The sequence below is a fragment of the Perca flavescens genome, chromosome 10 (assembly GCF_004354835.1).
Source record: "Perca flavescens isolate YP-PL-M2 chromosome 10, PFLA_1.0, whole genome shotgun sequence".
Taxonomy (NCBI): Eukaryota; Metazoa; Chordata; class Actinopteri; order Perciformes; family Percidae; genus Perca; species Perca flavescens.
In genome coordinates, this window is record NC_041340.1 from 13206564 (window position 1) to 13226586 (window position 20023).

At 45.3% G+C, this 20023-nt stretch overlaps 1 protein-coding gene across 1 annotated transcript in view; it reads left to right on the forward strand.

The window, feature by feature from the left end:
* The window catches only part of med12 (mediator complex subunit 12), a 35887-nt gene that overhangs the window by 11836 nt on the left and 4028 nt on the right, over positions 1-20023 (forward strand). The window contains exons 18-38 of the mRNA XM_028588964.1: positions 536-679; positions 1131-1294; positions 1935-2066; positions 2451-2678; positions 2787-2931; positions 3229-3349; positions 8090-8200; positions 8296-8409; positions 8967-9103; positions 9735-9914; positions 10239-10310; positions 10400-10560; positions 12137-12298; positions 12501-12702; positions 12930-13039; positions 13181-13316; positions 13794-13943; positions 14356-14721; positions 14844-14982; positions 15650-15864; positions 16122-16196. Of these exons, the coding sequence (XP_028444765.1) occupies positions 536-679; positions 1131-1294; positions 1935-2066; positions 2451-2678; positions 2787-2931; positions 3229-3349; positions 8090-8200; positions 8296-8409; positions 8967-9103; positions 9735-9914; positions 10239-10310; positions 10400-10560; positions 12137-12298; positions 12501-12702; positions 12930-13039; positions 13181-13316; positions 13794-13943; positions 14356-14721; positions 14844-14982; positions 15650-15864; positions 16122-16196 (3264 nt within the window). The remainder of the gene's footprint in view (positions 1-535; positions 680-1130; positions 1295-1934; positions 2067-2450; positions 2679-2786; positions 2932-3228; positions 3350-8089; positions 8201-8295; positions 8410-8966; positions 9104-9734; positions 9915-10238; positions 10311-10399; positions 10561-12136; positions 12299-12500; positions 12703-12929; positions 13040-13180; positions 13317-13793; positions 13944-14355; positions 14722-14843; positions 14983-15649; positions 15865-16121; positions 16197-20023) is intronic.

The window sequence follows — 20023 nt, forward strand, 5'->3', positions numbered from 1 at the left end:
GTAGAACGTAATGTATTTAGATTTCTCGGTAGAACAGGTTGTAACGGAGAATGTACTTGATCCTGAATTCAATTCTGCCGATAATACAATTATGAAACCCTGCGATTGAAAAAGAGTGCTCAATTTCATTAGTTTTTTTAAGTGCCTTTAATTCAAATATAGCTAACAACATCTCAGGGTGAGGTCTTTAGGGAACAATACAGATTTAACAGTTATTTCTTATTTATAAGAGAACAACTTTCCAATAGCATTATGGTTGTGTTAGTACCCATATTTGTATTAAAGGAATAATTTGTCATTAGATCAGAGAGATATTTTCAGTATTATGACTGTAAGACACATTTTTGGTTGTTTTTGCCTTCATTTGTCCTGTTTGCCTCCCTCAAACAGAATTCTGACATAATATTTTGCCATTGCTTGTTGGAGCTCCGCTGAGTGGCAGCATGTTGTGTGTTGCAGCCCAGTGTCAGGACCAAGGCTGTTAACATTGTTGTTTTTGCATGTCAATGATCTCTGAAATGTTTAATGTGTGCAGGTCTCCAGAAATGTGCTGGAACAGATCACCAGCTTTGCCTTAGGGATGTCTTACCACCTGCCTCTCGTCCAGCACATTCAGTTCATCTTTGACCTCATGGAGTACTCCCTCAACATTAGTGGCCTCATAGACTTTGCTATTCAGGTATGGGCAACTTCATCACTAATGTTATTTAACAATTAGACAGACAGATAAATCTCTATGTGTGTGTGTGTGTGTGTGTGTGTGTGTGTGTGTGTGTGTGTGTGTGTGTGTGTGTGTGTGTGTGTGTGTGTGTGTGTGTGTGTGTGTGGCCCTGATAAACTGACTTTGTTTGCATTTGTTAAACCTGCTAACACTGGAACTCTTGTTAACAGGAAAGTTCAGGTATAAAGTGTGAGCTACAGTGTCAGCGTAAAGCTGTTTCAACCAAGATAACTTTCAAAGCATCACGATACTGGTGATATAACGACACCATGCTGCTGAAGTGATCTGTGTAAACAGAGCCATATGGTTCTGCACAGCTCCTCTCTCTGTCAGCCTGTCAATGCCCATGTAAATCCCCCATTTTAATAAGCTTGTGTTTTTCCATTTTTCTGAATTTGTTTGTTTTTAGCTTCTGAATGAGTTGAGTCTGGTGGAAGCCGAGCTGCTGCTGAAGTCATCCAGCCTGGTGGGCACCTACACCACCAGCCTGTGTCTGTGTATTGTTGCTGTGCTGAGGAGGTACCACTCCTGCCTCATTCTCAATCCTGAGCAGACGGCGCAAGTTTTTGATGGGTATGTCACTTTGATGTTTATAAATCGAGAACCTCCAAATCTCGGTCATGCTTGGATTTTTAATTGGTGGCCTAAATCTGGACTGGTATGGTTTGCTGAGATTAAATTCCAACCCTAAAGGGATGTTTACCAGGGTAAAGAAGTGAGTTAGTCTTATAATTAAAGTAGTAAAAATGATGTTTTGGGTTTTAACCTCATACTATTATCTTTAATGAGGATTTTTATTGTCACAGGATTGCTGACAGGGCACTTAGTTCCTGAACGGAGTACCACTACGAGTTGTTTGTGATGCTGGTCATTTTAGCTGGTTCTACTGTCGCAATTGAAACTCATTTTGGATTAAAGCATTAGCTAAATGCCCCAAGTGTTAAAGATAAAGACAAAGACATCTTATACAAAGCATCTAATTAAAGTAAATGTAATTAAATGTAAAAGTAGTGCTTATACAAAAAAAAGACCATCTTTAGCCAGTAGCTGGTTGTAGCTCCATACTTAGCGTACAGACATGAGTGTTATCAGTCTTCTCATCGAACTCTCAACAAAAAGGCGAATAAGTGTTTTCGCAAAATGTCTGCCTTTTCCTTTAAAGCATGTAGCTGAAGGAGTCTCAGTTGAATAATGTGAGTAAATGTGTTCTCAGGTTGCGCATCGTGGTGAAATCAGGTGTGAACCCGGCAGACTGTTCCTCTGCTGAGCGTTGCATCTTGGCCTACCTGTATGACCTCTACACCTCCTGCAGTCACCTCAAGAATAAGTTTGGCGAGATCTTCAGGTAGAAATAAATCTTTGCTTATTTGAAAATGAACGTTTTCCATTGCATTAACATAAATGCATGTTTAGCTCTGCTTCAGAACCTTTTTGGACTAATCCCTTCAAGGATAGAGGTCCATTTTCTGGACAAGGGGATGTGTCAAATAGTGAATCATACTAGAATCCTAACATGTATACACGCTATGCATTATTTATAATATTTTCAATTCCAGTGTCATTTTAGTTGCTTCTATCAATCAGGAAAATCAAGCTGTTGTGTACAGTTAATTAACAATCACCAAATGTTATTTGTTGCCCAAGTTTCCCTTTATGTATTTTATAGTTTCTTTTAAGTTATCAGTACCGACATTAATCCTTTATTCTCTCCTTTTGTGTTCCCTCTCAGTGAGTTCTGCTCCAAAGTGAAAAACTCCATCTACTGCAATATCGACCCTTCAGACTCCAACATGCTTTGGGATCCTGTGTTTATGATGGAAGCCATTGCCAACCCCTCGGCCCACAACTTCAACCACTCTATGGTGGGCAAGATCCTCAACGACAGCCCAGCCAACCGCTACAGCTTTGTCTGTAATGTGCTCATGGATGTGTGCGTGGACCACAGAGACCCTGAGAGGTGTGTTCACTTTTGTTACGATTATGTTGCATGTGTGTATGGCTCAGAGTGCTTCAGTTTTCTACTGTTTGTTGGACTGCTGTTTCATATCATGTAATGTGCTTTCAGGGTAAACGATATTGGGATCCTGTGCGCAGAGCTGACGGCGTATTGTCGCTCCCTGAGTGCTGAGTGGCTCGGCATCCTCAAGGCTCTCTGCTGCTCCTCTAACAATGGCAACTGTGGCTTCAATGACTTGCTGTGTAACGTAGATGTAAGATGTGGTTTCATGACTCTTAAACTAGGCTAGGTTAATGGGTGTCTGCCGTAGTAGCAATTTTTGCACCTTTACTCTATAAATTATTGCTTTGACTTTAACCATTATTCACATGTAAACACTAGTTGAATATCAGTCAATAATGTCAGTCAAATATGTTCCTACTTTAAGCATCTGTCTGGCTTTCATTTAATTCTAATCCCATTCTAGTATTTAGAAGTTCTCTGATTGCAGTAGCTTTTCTCATCTCACACCATTACCTATAACGTTGATCTCTGTACTTGCATCCTTCAGGTTAGCGATTTGTCCTTCCATGATTCCCTGGCAACCTTCGTAGCCATTCTCATTGCTAGACAGTGCCTACTCCTAGAAGATCTGGTTCGCTGTGTGGCTATTCCTTCACTCCTCAATGCAGGTAAGGATTATTTAATCTCAAACGTACTGCTATTGAAAAATATATATTGTTAAATTATTGTAAACAGGTTCCCAACCTTTTTTGTCTGATGTGCCCCTTCAGAGACACCACTCGCCATGTTTCAAATGTGTTGATTTGATTTGAATTTAGGGGATTTCATTTAACACTATTTATTATGTAAAAGGGAGTTATAACAACTTCTTAATACAATTGAACTACCAATATTTACTGTTCAGACTTAACTGCTGGTTTGCTTACTATTGTTATGCACTCTCCGTGAACCATCACCTTATCGTGGTGGAGAGGTTTGTGTGTCTCTGTGAACCTGAGGGCTGTGTTGTCTGGAGCTGTGTGCTCCTGGTAGGGTCTCCCAAGGCAAAGTGGTCTCAGGTGAGGGGCCAGACAAAGAATGGTTCAAAAACCCCAATGCAAAAACGAGGTAGAGATGGAGTGACCCTGCCCGGAGGAAGCCCGGGGCCCCCGTCTGGAGCCAGGCCCAGATGGCGGGCTCGTCGGCGAGCGCCTGGTGGCCGGGTTTGCCACGGAGCCCGGCCGGGCACAGCCCGAAAAAGCTACGTCGCTCCCATCTCTCCAGCCCATGGGCCCACCACCTGTGGGAGGAACCGCTGGGGTCGGGTGCGTTGTCACACGGGTGGCAGTGAAGGTCAGTGGCCTCGACGGACCAGACCCGGGCAGCAGACGCTGGCTCTGGGGACGTGGAATGTCACCTCTCTGTGGGGGAAGGAGCCGGAACTGGTGCGGGAGGTGGAGCGCTACCGGTTAGATCTGGTGGGGCTTACCTCTACGCATAGTCTCAGTTCTGGAACCATACTCCTGGATAGGGGTTGGACTCTTTTCTTCTCCGGAGTTGCCCAGGGTGTGAGGCGCCGGGCGGGTGTGGGGATACTCACAAGCCCCCGGCTGAGCGCCACTACGTTGGAGTTTACCCCGGTGGACGAGAGGGTCACCTCCCTACGCCTGCGGGTTGTGGGGGGGAAAACTCTGACTGTTGTTTGTGCATATGCACCAAACAGGAGTTCGGAGTATTCGGCCTTCTTGGAGACCTTGACTGGAGTCCTGCATGGGGCTCCAGTGGGGGACTCCATTGTTCTGCTGGGGGACTTCAACGCGCACGTGGGCAATGATGGAGACACATGGAGAGGCGTGATTGGGAGGAACTGCCTCCCTTATCCAAACCAGAGTGGTTGTTTGTTGTTGGACTTCTGTGCTAGTCATGGATTGTCTATAACAAACACCATGTTCGAACATAGGGATGCTCATAAGTGTACTTGGTACCAGAGCACCCTAGGCCAAAGGTCAATGATCGATTTTATAATTGTTTCATCTGATCAGGGGCGGAGCTGTCAACTGATCACCATCTGGTTGTGAGTTGGGTCAGGGGGTGGGGGAAGACTCTGGACAGACCTGATAAGCCCAAACGGGTAGTGCGGGTAAATTGGGAACGTCTGGAGGAGGCCCCTGTCCGACAGACTTTCAACTCACACCTCCGGCGGAGCTTTTCGTGCATCCCTGTGGAGGCTGGGGGCATTGAACCCGAGTGGACAATGTTCAAAGTTTCCCTTGCTGAAGCTGCGGTGAGGAGCTGTGGTCTTAGGGTCTTAGGTGCCTCAAGGGGCGGTAACCCACAAACACCGTGGTGGACAACGGTGGTCAGGGAAGCCGTCCGACTGAAGAAGGAGTCTTTCCGGGATATGTTATCCCAGAGGACTCCGGAGGCGGTTGCAGGGTACCGTAGGGCCCGAAGGGCTGCAGCTTCTGCCGTGAAAGAGGCAAAGCAGTGGGTGTGGGAGAAGTTTGGAGAAGACATGGAGAAGGACTTTCGGTCGGCACCAAGGTGCTTCTGGAAAACTGTTTGCCACCTCAGGAGGGGAAGCGGGGAACCATCCAAGCTGTGTACAGTAAGGATGGGACACTGTTGACCTCAACTGAGGAGGTAATAGGGCGGTGGAAGGAGCACTTTGAGGAACTCCTGAATCCGACTAATCGCGCCTCTATGTTAGAGGCAGAGCTGGAGGATGATGGGGATCATTGTCAATTTCCCAGGCGGAGGTCACTGATGTAGTCAAACAACTCCACCGTGGCAAAGCCCCAGGGATTGATGAGATCCGTCCAGAAATGCTCAAGGCTCTGGGTGTGGAGGGGCTGTCCTGGTTGACACGCCTCTTCAACATTGCGTGGAAGTCTGGGACGGTGCCAAAGGAGTGGCAGACCGGGGTGGTGGTTCCCCTTTTTAAAAAGGGGGACCAGAGGGTGTGTGCCAATTACAGGGGTATCACACTTCTCAGCCTCCCTGGTAAAGTCTACTCCAAGGTGCTGGAAAGGAGGGTTTGGCCGATAGTCGAACCTCGGGTTGAGGAGGAACAATGCGGATTCCGTCCTGGTCGTGGAACAACGGACCAGATCTTTACTCTCGCAAGTATCCTGAGGGAGCCTGGGAGTATGCCCAACCTGGTCTACATGTATTTTGTGGATCTGGAAAAGGCGTATGACCGGGTCCCCTGGGAGATACTATGGGAGGTGCTGCGGGAGTATGGGGTGAGGGGGTCTCTTCTCAGGGCCATCCAATCTCTGTACAACCAAAGCGAGAGCTGTGTCCGGGTTCTCGGCAGTAAGTCGGACTCGTTTCAGGTGAGGGTTGGCCTCCGCCAGGGCTGCGCTTTGTCACCAATCCTGTTTGTAACATTTATGGACAGGATATCAAGGCGTAGTCGGGGTGGAGAGGGGTTGCAGTTCGGTGGGCTTGGTCCTGATGGCATCATCGGCCTGTGACCTTCAGCACTCACTAGATTGGTTTGCAGCCGAGTGTGAAGCAGTTGGGATGAGGATCAGCACCTCTAAATCTGAGGCCATGGTTCTCAGCAGAAACCGATGGAGTGCCTACTCCAGGTAGGGAATGAGTCCTTACCCCAAGTGAAGGAGTTCAAGTACCTTGGGGTTTTGTTCGCGAGTGAGGGGACAATGGAGCGGGAGATTGGTCGGAGAATCGGCGCAGCGGGTGCGGTATTACATTCAATTTATCGCACCGTTGTGACGAAAAGAGAGCTGAGCCAGAAGGCAAAGCTCTCGATCTACCGGTCAGTTTTTGTTCCTACCCTCACCTATGGTCATGAAGGCTGGGTCATGACCGAAAGAACGAGATCCAGGGTACAAGCGACCGAAATGGGTTTCCTCAGGAGGGTGGCTGGCATCTCCCTTAGAGATAGGGTGAGAAGCTCAGTCATCCGTGAGGAGCTCGGAGTAGAGCCGCTGCTCCTTTGCGTCGAAAGGAGCCAGTTAAGGTGGTTCGGGCATCTGGTAAGGATGCCCCCTGGGCGCCTCCCTAGGGAGGTGTTCCAGGCACGTCCAGCTGGGAGGAGGCCTCGGGGAAGACCCAAGACTAGGTGGAGGGATTATATCTCCAACCTGGCCTGGGAACGCCTCAGGATCCCCCAGTTGGAGCTGGTTAATGTTGCTCGGGAAAGGGAAGTTTGGGGTCCCCTGCTGGAGCTGCTCCCCCCGCGACCCGATACCGGATAAGCGGACGAAGATGGATGGATGGATGGACTCTCAAACTAATATTTCAAATCTTCTTATTGAGTCAGTAGGTATCATACATACAGTATACTGTTGTGTCAATGCTCATTTCCATTTATTTATTTTTTTAGATACATTTATTTTTTATTTTTTTATATTTAAAACATACAGAACATACAAATACAATTGAACAAGAACAAAAACCCTCTCCCACCCCCACCCTCTGCGGTCTCGAGGAAAACAAAAACAGAAATCACACCTTGCCTAGTGCTCATTTCTATTTATATGAAAGAATTATAAAATGATATGTGTGTACATTCACAGCAGTTGATATAAAATATGTAAGATTGTGGTTTTGAGAATGAGCAAATTTGAAAAAAAGGAAGATATTTCTAAATAAGATAAATACATAATGAAATTAAAGTTCACAGAGATGAAATAAATGTAAATATACTAAATTAAAAAGAGACAAAATAAATCTAAGAGTAGGAACATAACTTTGATAAGGCTAGGAGCATTGCTTTCCCACCTTTATTTCCACTCTTGGGCCGCGATCAGACAGAGAGCGTTTGCAGGTCACAAAACGTGCTGCCTTTTTTGTTGAAGAAGGCCTGATTAGACCAGTTTTTTTTTTGTTTTTTTTATTCCTTCTATCCAATCACCCGTCCTCAGCCAACCTTTATTTTGCTGTGAAGTTAAATGACGTTGGGCATTTTTTATGCTCGGAGTTGAAGTTTTTGCAACTTGAGGCGTTCATCCATATATAATCTTGCAACTCGAGGCGTTCATCCATATATAATCTCACAGCCATCAGCCATTAGGCTTTCTATTAATGAGTGAGCAGTACATTGTAGCTTGGCTTGTAGGAAGGAATACCAGGCTGTATAATGCATTCCTTCTATCAGAGAGGAGAGTTAACGCAGCGTATTTGATCTGAGTCCATGAAGCCTCGGTGCATTTTGTGCACTTGCCAGAGAAGTGCTTCGCTCTCCCCACTGTTAATCTTTTTACTCCCAGCTTGGAGACAAACCTCCATTCAGCCGTGCTGTTTTGGTTGGGTTTGGCTCATGTTAGAACACAACTACACGTGCCAAATGCCAACAACTCTTGCTTGTGGTAAACACTTTGTTCTCACTCTTGTGTTCATCACGTGTTGCGAAGAAAATCAACTCTAACCAATCCATATGTGTCTGAACTTCCCTTCAGCCTGCAGCGAGCAAGACTCTGAGCCAGGAGCCAGACTCACCTGCAGGATTCTGTTGCACCTTTTCAAGACTCCACAGCGCAACCCCGTCCCCCAAGATGGTGTGAAGTCAGGTAGCAAACGCAGCCAGAAATCTTACCATTGTTTCAGCATATTTTTGTTTCTGCCAGGTTGTGAAAATTGTGTTACTGGTGGTTTGACTTTGCAGATAAATCTTCAGTTGGTATCCGGTCATCTTGTGATCGCCACCTTCTTGCTGCTTCTCAGAACAGCATAGTTGTTGGAGCAGTATTTGCTGTCCTCAAAGCTGTCTTCATGCTGGGTAAGAATCTTTGCAATCATTTCAATAAGTTTAAGGTCAGAACCTGTCATACAAAAAGAATGCTTTAAAAAACAGTCCCTCCAGAAAAACGCAATTATGCGATCGCATAATTCAATGCATAATCAGCCAAAGTCCGCATATTTATGCGGGGGCTGCATATTTTCAAATACGCCGCACTTTCACTGCATAAATTGCCGATTTCCACGCAAAATATGAGGGGCTTGCATGATTTCATAATCCCCGCATTTTCGTGACGTAATTGCGCGACGTAAACCTCATCGAAAAGCAGGGTGTATCACATATTTTTCTTTTTTTCATCAAATCGCAATTTTTGCATAAATATCCCGCATATTCCATCACATTTTTTAAGAAAACGTGCTGCATAATCAAGGATTTTTGCCTGCAACAATCACAAAAAAACGCCGCATTTTTCTGGAAGGACTGGAAAAAATGACGATGATCAGAAGAAGGTTAGGTGTTCTGCTTCATCTTAGTCTCAGTTACCTCATGTATAGGAAACACTGATAGATTTATCTGGTCCCTCCACGTTGTTTTAGGTGACGCTGAGCTAAGAGGCTCGGGATTGTCACACCCTGCTGGCCTCGACGACATATCTGAGGGGCGCAATGTCTCCATAGAAACGGCCAGCTTGGATGTATATGCAAAGTATGTTCTGAAGACAATCTGCCAGCAGGTGAGGATATGAGTTAAAATGAGTTGAATGACATGAAAGCAATGAAATCAACACACACAGTCAGTGTGAAATGGGAAAAAGGTGAAATGAAGGTACTGAGATAACGTTTTGATGTCTAAAACTGCGCAGAGCTATGCATGGAGGCTTTCTTTTTATGTTCAGTATAATCAGCGATGTTGTCTTTCTGTCTTTTGTGGGAAGCACATAAACAAAGAAGTTTCTATTTTTGCTAACATTCACGCTCATGCTTTTCTGAGCTATTTGTTAATGCAGTAAGCCAAAGATGCATAAAAAGTGTGAATGAGATCATTTTCTGCACCAGATGTCACTTATGTCACTTAGATAGGAAGGCCAGAGAGAGAGCTGGCAGTAGCTCAGAGGGCCGGACATGATCTGAGACCTCAAGCGACTTACACACACAAACACATTTTCTGCCATTTGCAGTTCTGTTCCTGGGAAATGTCCCTTGCCTTGTTTTCATCACTACCCACCCAACTTTAGTTTAGTTTTGCATGAGTTTATGATACTGGTACTTAAGCTTAAGGATCACTGAAGTTATTGACCTCTGTCACATTTCCAACTCTGCCATATGTTCCCTCTTCCCCTGTTCCCCTCTTGTTTTGCCTTGCAGGAATGGGTAGGAGAGCGCTGCCTGAAGTCTCTGTCTGAGGACAGCAGTGCCCTCCAGGACCCGGTTCTGGTAAACATTCAGGCCCAGCGGCTGCTCCAGCTTATTTGCTACCCACATCGCCAGCTGGACAGTGATGATGGTGACAACCCTCAGAGGCAGCGCATCAAACGCATTCTACAGGTCGAGAATACACAGACATTCACATAGTCTTTTATTTTTTTTTTTTACTTCTGTCTCTCTGAAGATTCTTTGGGTCAAATAGTATATTCCACATAACTAGGTTTTAAGAACAAGTGGGTAGACCTTGACCTTCTTTGATCATTCTCTCAAAAATAATAACTGGTCTGTAATCTGCTATTAAGTTGTCTTTCTTGTCTCAGAGCTAGGTTTGGCTGCCCTCTGCTGGCTATATCAGGGGTTAAGTAATGTATCACCAGTGTCATGAACTGTGCAAGAAAAAATAAAAACGTATATGACTGACAGTATTTGTTTTCTCTTTCATAGAACATGGACCAATGGACGATGAGACAGTCGTCCCTGGAGCTGCAGCTGATGATCAAACAGAGCACAAACAATGTAAGTTGCTGTTTTCAGTGCATCATTTTTTTTTTTTTTTATTGTCTTTGTCAAATTGATCTCAATGTTCCTCATTTATTTTCCAATAGGAGCTCTACTCACTCTTGGAGAACATAGCCAAGGCCACCATAGAGGTGTTTCAGAAATCAGCTGAGCTGAACAGTAACCCCTCAGGGAATGGAGCAGCGGCACAAGGTGGCTCCGCATCCAACAACAACAGCACCACCAGCAAGATGAAGCCAATTTTAAGGTTTGTATCTTTCGGTCTCCTTTTTAAGGGCTTTTTCTCACAGTTTTCTTTGTGTTGAATTTTGTAGGATACAAACATGTACATTTATAATCTCCTACATCTTTAAAGGTGCAATATGTAATGTTGTATGCAATACTGGCAGCTAGCGGTTAAAATAGTTACTGCACTACCAATTCAAAATACTGGAGAATTGTTTCCCCCGCCCCCTCCTGCTCAGTTCACGGGGGTTGCCAGGCTGAGACCGCAGCATTCACAACAACGTTGCTAGACGCTTTTCTCACATAGCCAGACATTACTCCACAGCACAGCGGAGTAGGTAACGTTAGATGCTAGTCTCACATAGCCAGACATTACTCCACAGCACAGCGGAGTAGGTAACGTTAGATGCTGGCTATATTGACAGTCATAAAAGCCCGTGCTCACGCGGAGCTCTGTAACCAACTAACAGACATACCTTTTCGGCTTAAAATTACGGTATGAACCGCTAAAAACACAACAACCTCACTGTCCTCTCCACACGCCAGTCAGGCACACTTCCTCGGCTTAGAATTACAATACGAAACGCTAAAAATACCACTACCTTGCCGACGGAACACACTTCATTGGCTTAGAATTACGGCAACAATCCCTAAACACACTGCAAACTTACAGTCCCCTCTTTCCGATTTACAGCCCCCCTCTCGTGGCTTAAAATAACTCACCGTTGTCGGCTCCAGCCGCTGAAGAGGCTACACGCTGTAAACAGCCATGGGCTGCTTGCCTGGTCCTCCGGGTAACGTTAACAGTTAGCAGGATTAGCATGGCGGCGTTAGCCAGGACCAGTCGGGATCACTTTACTGGCTATGTCTCAATTGTTTTTGCGAGTAACCAACTCGGGTACTCTAGCTATATAATTCAATGTGAGTACACAAATGTTGAAATGACAAAAAATGCCCATCCCTAGTAGCTGTGATAAATTAGCGTGGAGCTAATGCTTACCGGTTCAGGAGAAAATAAGCCAACTCTGCGTCCTTTTGGGCTCTAAGCTGTCTCCATCTTTCAAATACATCTCCAATATTTACCAGGGGGTTGTTACGTCTCTGGTCACGCAACTGTTAGAAACATGCTGTTTTCTTTTTTTATGTCATGTAGAATCTATCTCCGTTGATCCTGTTCGTTTGTTTGCTGCTTTCATGGCTGTACTACCGTTACAGCTGTAGCGCGCTGGGTTTACGTTTTTACAAGTATATCTGGCAACCCGGCCTGCCTGTCAAACTGGGCCGTTGATAACAACACACAGATCAAAACATAAACATAAATTCCGTCACGGAATGTAAATTTCAAAAAGAAAAAATACTGACATTAGCATTGTTGTCAGAAAAGATAGTATTTCAGTTTAACATGTTTCCTAAATATCTGATGAAGCACTGGTGTCATTTTTGGATTTATTACAGTACAAATATTATATTGGACCTTTTAAGGCTCAAACGATAAGCCTTTAGGCTTAAATAAACATTTGTTTTCCTTTTTTATTTTTTTTGGTTTATGCTTAGTGATGTTAAAATCTAACATTTTTTGTTTGCACTATGTGTTGCAGCTCATCAGAGCGGTCAGGTGTGTGGCTGGTGGCTCCGCTGATAGCCAAGCTGCCCACCTCAGTTCAGGGCCATGTACTGAAGGCAGCAGGAGAGGAGCTGGAGAAAGGACAGCACCTGGGCTCTTCCTCACGCAAGGAAAGGGACAGGCAGAAACAGAAAAGGTAAGTGGCATGTTTCTTCGAAACTGGAATAAATTAGATTTAATCTGGTAGTTCTACAAAGTGAAAATCCTTTTGCTAGCGTCTGACAAACTGTACGGCAGAATGGGCATTTTCATTTTCTGCCACTCTTACGGTCTATGGAAACCATAACCATCAGAACAAGATTTCTTCTTTTATTCAATTTAAATTCTTCCCTCCTCAGCATGTCTCTGCTGAGCCAGCAGCCATTCTTGTCTTTGGTGCTGACCTGCTTGAAGGGGCAGGATGAACAGAGGGAAGGCCTTCTCACCTCCCTCTACAGCCAAGTGCAGCAAATTGTTACCAACTGGAGAGAAGACCAGTACCAGGACGACTGCAAGGCAAAGCAAATGATGCATGAGGCACTAAAACTTCGACTGAATCTTGTAAGAACTTCTTGATCACCACAACCAGCTTTACAGCAGAGCATACCTGGCTATATACATTTATAAAGTTAAAATGACCTTTGTGGGTACAGGTTGTTGCTTTTAGTTCTTGTTTTTTATCACCAAGACCCAGCAGAATATTGTGAATATTGTCTAAGTCTTATAATTAACTTTCTGAACTGAGGCCCGTTTCTGTTCTAACAGTATTTTTTACTTTTCCTAACAAGGTGGGTGGCATGTTTGACACGGTGCAGCGCAGCACCCAGCAGACCACTGAGTGGGCAGTACTACTTCTTGACATCATCAGCAGCGGCACAGTGGACATGCAGTCCAATAAGTGAGTGTTGACGAAGTAGGAAACCCCATTTCACACAGTATTCCTCTAATTGGACACTTTTACCGTTATTATTTCTGAGCTGAAATGAAAATGATCTGTCACTTAATCTGCCTAGCAACTATGTTTGCTTCTCTCCAACAGTGAGCTTTTCACAACAGTGTTGGACATGTTAAGTGTCCTGATTAACGGCACACTGGCTGCTGACATGTCCAGTATCTCTCAGGGCAGCATGGAGGAGAATAAGAGAGCCTATATGAACCTGGTCAAGAAGCTCAGGGTAAGAACAGCACACCTTTCTCACCCATAGCCAGGGTGTCTGAAGATGTGCTCCTACTTTTAAGATGCAGTATTTTCCCTGTATTCATATTGAAGTTGTCAACTTGGTTTTGTTGGTTTTAAGTCCTAGGGCCATTAGCTTTTTATTCTTTCTTTTTTTAAGTAAGAAAGGGGCACCTAAAAAAAGCCTGTGCTTGGGCTACAAATGTGACCGACCACGACAGTATCAGGGTAACAAAATAAAGCAATAGCACTGTCACCTAGTGTGCAAAAGGATTTTACACTTAATTAAAGAAATAGTCATGGTTTATTTTAACTAAATCTGTCTTGATTAGCTGATTACTTTGCATGCAAGCAAAGATTTTGAATAATATGCTCTAATAATGTAGAATTGAGGCAAAAACTTCTCTGGGTCCTTGCAAAGAGTGGCTTTTCATTAACATTTTATAATCACCGTGTACCCATTTGATTTCCATAGAAAGAGCTCGGGGATCGGCAATCAGAAAGTTTGGAAAAGGTTCGACAGCTTCTGCCGCTGCCCAAGCAAACCCGCGATGTCATAACCTGTGAACCCCAGGGCTCACTAATAGACACAAAGGGTAACAAGATTGCTGGATTTGAGAAGGAGGTATGTCATTTTCTAACCCGCTGATATAACTTGACATTAAGTTGCAAAGTTGCACACATTTCTGTATCACAGAGTCAAACTGGGATGTTATTCGTCTAGTAGAAGTATACTCAAACTGGATCCTCAAAATCGGATACACAAAACAAAGAAGTTTACACTGTACCATAATATAAAGTAATTGAGTGGGAGAAAAATAATGCAGCTTTTGCAGAGACGTTATTAAGCTACAGGAAAACCGTAACTTATCTTTCTCTCGTTCAAGGGTAGACAAACCATATGCAATAAACCATTACCAGTATTATAGGTTGTTTGCAGTTAGGATTTTTTTTTTCTTCATTAACAAACAGGAAAAACATTATCTACCCATGCTGATCTTGAGTTAAAAAATAGTTCTGTGTCTCTTTGCCATCAGGGCCTTCAAGTATCAACCAAACAGAAGATTTCTCCCTGGGATGTCTTTGAGGGTCTCAAACACTCCGCCCCTCTGTCTTGGGGCTGGTTCGGTACAGTGCGCGTAGACCGCAAGGTCACCAAATTCGAGGAGCAGCAGCGTTTTCTGCTCTACCACACCCACCTGAAGCCCAAACCTCGCAGCTATTATCTAGAGCCGCTCCCCCTGCCCCCCGAAGAGGAGGAGCCCCTGACACCCGTCTCCCAGGAACCAGAGAAGAAGATGATGGAGGCAGTGAAGCCAGAGAAGAGTGTGCCCGCTGTGCCCTCTGAATCAAACAAGAAGAAAACCAAACAGAAGAAGAAAACTCCGACGGCCAAGACAGAGGTCAGTTATTTCTATAATTTATGATTTTAGAAAAATACAAGTTCACTGATAAGCATTCTTTATATGTTTGTTTCCTGGACATAAATCAGATTTTAAAAGTTATGACCCCTTCTTCTCACTAGGACTATGTGAACCGTACACCCGGCGGTGTGGCCTATGGGACTAGTATGCCACCTGAGCTGATGCAGAACCACCCATATGGCAGGCCGTACAGCCAGCAGACCATGAGCATGTACACACAGAACCAGCCTCTACCTCCAGGTCAGTTCATGGCATATTCTCTCATCAGCCTCGTCTTCGTCAGTAGCAGCACTCATCAAGAGCTTTGCTATGGTTGGAACAACAAGATACCATCTGGGATTGTGTAACAATTACTACATAATTGTCAATTTCCATTTTTATTTATTTTTTTACATAATCACGGTTTCTTTGTTTAATCGCTATTAATTGCTAACATTAGCTAAGGTCTTAAAATGTATGGTAATTGTTGATTTTGTTTAGATATGCCATATTGTAATTATATAAGTGATTATTAGTCGGACTATATATTTGTATTAATATTTCAGTTGTTCGTTGTTGGCACTTGACCCTATACACGTTCATGGCAACAAACATGACCAGTGGTGATACAGTTAGAAAAAAAAAGTATGATAATAAAGAGGAGTGGTTTACTTTATAGGCTGTGTATTTGTGTTACTACATTATGTGGGTTACATAACGTTGATATATAACAAAAGATGTATCCTGGAATTCATTCAAAACTTTAATTTGTTTTAAAAAAAATAAGAAATAATTAGTTATTTTTAAATTTGACTGAAAGAGACCATTATACTGTTAATTACAATTATTTCTGAATCAAATAATTGTACAGCAAAATTTGGAATTGTTACAGCTCTAATTGTGGTTTACATCATTTCTTTTTCCACAGGAGGTCCAGGTTTAGAACCTCCATACAGACCTGCCCGCAACCCACAGATGAACAAAATGATGCCCACCCGGCCCAACTACCAAGGCATGATGCCCGGTATTCAGGGAAGCATGCCTGGCATGATGGGAATGGACAAGCAATACCCAATGGGTTATAAACCCCAGCCTACCATGCCACAGGGCCAGATACTGCGGCAGCAGCTACAGGTCAGACTGGTGAGTCAGTCTGCACTGATAGGTCAACCTACCCCTTTTAGCCAGGTAGAGTTGACCAAAAGCAGTAGTTAGTAAAATTAAGCAGAATTAGGATAGTTTATTATCTGTTTGATTGCTGATGCTAATGAATGAAGAATTATATGGTTGTTTTAAATTGAACGGTTAGTACCAATAAAATTGGTACTAAGAATCTTCTTCTACTCCTCGTAGAGGACTTTGATATTTGCTATTTGCTAACCTGTTGCTTCTCTTTTCAGAATCAGAGCATGATGGGGCAGCAGATTAGACAAATAACACCTAACCAACCATATACTTCAATGCAGGCATCTCAGGTATGTCTATTTTTGTTGCTTAGGTTTTGTTTTGCTAAGAAATGCATTTGTCACCTGACACCTTTTATTTATACACACTAATTCTGAAGAATTTAAAAAAGCTAACAGAATTCCGTTCTCCATTTGTTTTTTTGGGGTTTTTTTTAGATCATTTTCTGAATGTTCGCCATCCACACAGAAATACCTTAACTTTATATGTTCACACATGTATACTTACTTGAGGCCTGTACTTGGCGTTAACAAGGTAACAACCCAGGTTCAACCCAGGGTTTTGTGTATCACAACGGTGGATCACTTGTTACTGGGGTTAAATCGCCAGGGTAACTTATGCTGAACACCTAACCTGCCAGGTTATGTGAGAGAGAGAGAGAGAGAGAGAGAGAGAGAGAGAGAGAGAGAGAGAGAGAGAGAGAGAGAGAGAGAGAGAGAGAGAGAGAGAGAGAGAGAGAGAGAGAGAGAGAGAGAGAGAGAGAGAGAGAGAGAGAGAGAGAGAGAGAGAGAGAGAGAGAGAAAACTCCTCTGTTTATCAATCCCTGAACAGAGATATCCAATTGGCCGAATATCTCAAAACAAAAAATCCAAAAGAAATACAAATTTTAACAAAATACAGAGTCAGTGACCATGAGCTTGAAATTGAAAGAGGTCGACATTTAAAAGTGTGGAGACCAAGAGAGGAACGAGTCTGTACACACTGCCACCAGGATATCGAAACAGAATTATATTTCCTATGTACATGTCCCAAATATGAAGGCTTTAGAATCAAAAATTCGAAAAACATATACCAGGCTTCACTACCTTCACTGAGGACAAAAAGCTTCCTTTTTTATTAGGGGAAGATAAGGGCTAGCAGCTAAATATGTCTTCTCCTGCCACAATACAAGTCAAAATAAATAGAGAATTGTATAGATTGTCATTTCTTTTCTAATTTATTATTTTAGTTATTTGTATTCTTTTTTTTTATATATTGTTTCAATGTACCCTCTGAGGGAACTGCACAGAAGTTGTTTAGTATCTGCATTTATATCATAATTTTAATGTTTACTTTTATTATTATTACATCAGATGTATTTACTCCCTGATATTTTATATGTATGTTTGTTCTTATGCTTTGGCAACACAGATGTATTTTTTTTAGAGAGAGAGAGAGATTATATATTTAGCTATCACGATTGGAACCATGAAAAAGCTAAGCAGAGATGGAGTGACCCTGCCCGGAGGAAGCCCGGGGCCCCCGTCTGGAGCCAGGCCCAGACGGTGGGCTCGTCGGCGAGCGCCTGGTGGCCGGGTTTGCCACGGAGCCCGGCAGGGCACAGCCCGAACAAGCTACGTGGCAACTCCCTCTCCATCCCATGGGCCCACCACCTGTGGGAGGAACCGTTGGGGTCGGGTGCGATGCCACATGGGTGGCAGTGAAGGTCAGGGGCCTCGACGGACCAGACCCGGGCAGCAGACGCTGGCTCTGGGGACGTGGAACGTCACCTCTCTGTGGGGGAAGGAGCCGGAACTGGTGCGGGAGGTGGAGCGCTACCGTTAGATCTGGTGGGGCTTACCTCTACGCACAGTCTTGGTTCTGGAACCATACTCCTGGATAGGGGTTGGACTCTTTTCTTCTCCGGAGTTGCCCAGGGTGTGAGGCGCCGGGCGGGTGTGGGGATACTCACAAGCCCCGGCTGAGCGCCGCTGTGTTGGAGTTTACCCGGTGGGCGAGAGGGTCGCCTCCCCACGCCTGCGGGTTGTGGGGGGAAACTCTGACTGTTGTTTGTGCATATGCACCAAACAGGAGTTCGGAGTATTCGGCCTTCTTGGAGACCTTGACTGGAGTCCTGCATGGGGCTCCAGTGGGGGACTCCATTGTTCTGCTGGGGGACTTCAACGCACACGTGGGCAATGATGGAGACACCTGGAGGGCGTGATTGGGAGGAACGGCCTCCCTGATCTAAACCAGAGTGGTTGTTTGTTGTTGGACTTCTGTGCTAGTCATGGATTGTCTATAACGAACACCATGTTCGAACATAGGGATGCTCATAAGTGTACCTGGTACCAGAGCACCCTAGGCCGAAGGTCAATGATCGATTTCATAATCGTTTCATTTGATCTGAGGCCGTATGTTTTGGACACTCGGGTGAAGAGAGGGGCAGAGCTGTCAACCGATCACCATCTGGTGGTGAGTTGGGTCAGAGGGTGGGGGAAGACTCTGGACAGACCTGGTAAGCCCAAACGTGTAGTGCGGGTAAATTGGGAACGTCTGGAGGAGGCCCCTGTCCAACAGACTTTCAACTCACACCTCCGGGCGGAGCTTTTCGCATCCCTGTGGAGGCTGGGGCATTGAACCCGAGTGGACAATGTTCAAAGTTTCCATTGCTGAAGCTGCAGCGAGGAGCTGTGGTCTTAGGGTCTTAGGTGCCTCAAGGGGCGGTAACCCACGAACACCGTGGTGGACAACGGTGGTCAGGGAAGCCGTCCGACTGAAGAAGGAGTCTTTCCGGGATATGTTATCCCGGAGGACTCCGGAGGCAGTTGTAGGGTACCGAAGGGCCCGAAGGGCTGCAGCCTCTGCCGTGAAAAGAGGCAAAGCAGCGGGTGTGGGAGAAGTTTGGAGAAGACATGGAGAAGGACTTTCGGTCGGCACCAAAGTGCTTCTGGAAAACTGTTCGCCACCTCAGGAGGGGGGGGGGAACCATCCAAGCTGTGTACAGTAAGGATGGGACACTGTTGACCTCAACTGAGGAGGTAATAGGGCGGTGGAAGGAGCACTTTGAGGAACTCCTGAATCCGACTAATCGCCCTCTATGTTAGAGGCAGAGCTGGAGGATAATGGGGGATTGTCGCCGATTTCCCAGGCGGAAGTCACTGATGTAGTCAAACAACTACACAGTGGCAAAGTCCCGGGGATTGATGAGATCCGTCCAGAAATGCTCAAGGCTCTGGGTGTGGAGGGGCTGTCCTGGTTGACACGCCTTTTCAACATTGCGTGGAAGTCTGGGGCGGTGCCAAAGGAGTGGCAGACTGGGGTGGTGGTTCCCCTTTTTAAAAGGGGGGACCAGAGGGTGTGTGCCAATTATAGGGGTATCACACTTCTCAGCCTCCCTGGTAAAGTCTACTCCAAGGTGCTGGAAAGGAGGGTTCGGCCAATAGTCGAACCTCGGGTTGAGGAGGAACAATGCGGATTCCGTCCTGGTCGTGGAACAACGGACCAGCTCTTCACTCTCGCAAGGATCCTGGAGGGAGCCTGGGAGTATGCCCAACCGGTCTACATGTGTTTTGTGGATTTGGAGAAGGCGTATGACCGGGTCCCCGGGAGATACTGTGGGAGGTGCTGCGGGAGTATGGGGTGAGGGGTCTCTTCTCAGGGCCATCCAATCTCTGTACAACCAAAGCGAGAGCTGTGTCCGGGTTCTCGGTAGTAAGTCGGACTCGTTTCAGGTGAGGGTTGGCCTCCGCCAGGGCTGCGCTTTGTCACCAATCCTGTTTGTAGTATTTATGGACAGGATATCGAGGCGTAGTCGGGGTGGGGGGGTTGCAGTTTGGTGGGCTGGGGATCTCATCGCTGCTCTTGGCAGATGATGTGGTCCTGATGGCATCATCGGCCTGCGACCTTCAGCACTCACTGGATCGGTTCGCAACCGAGTGTGAAAGCGGTTGGGATGAGGATCAGCACCTCTAAATCTGAGGCCATGGTTCTCAGCAGGAAACCGATGGAATGCCTTCTCCAGGTAGGGAATGAGTCCTTACCCCAAGTGAAGGAGTTCAAGTACCTTGGGGTTGTGTTCGCGAGTGAGGGGACAATGGAGCGGGAGATTGGTCGGAGAATCGGGCGCAGCGGGTGC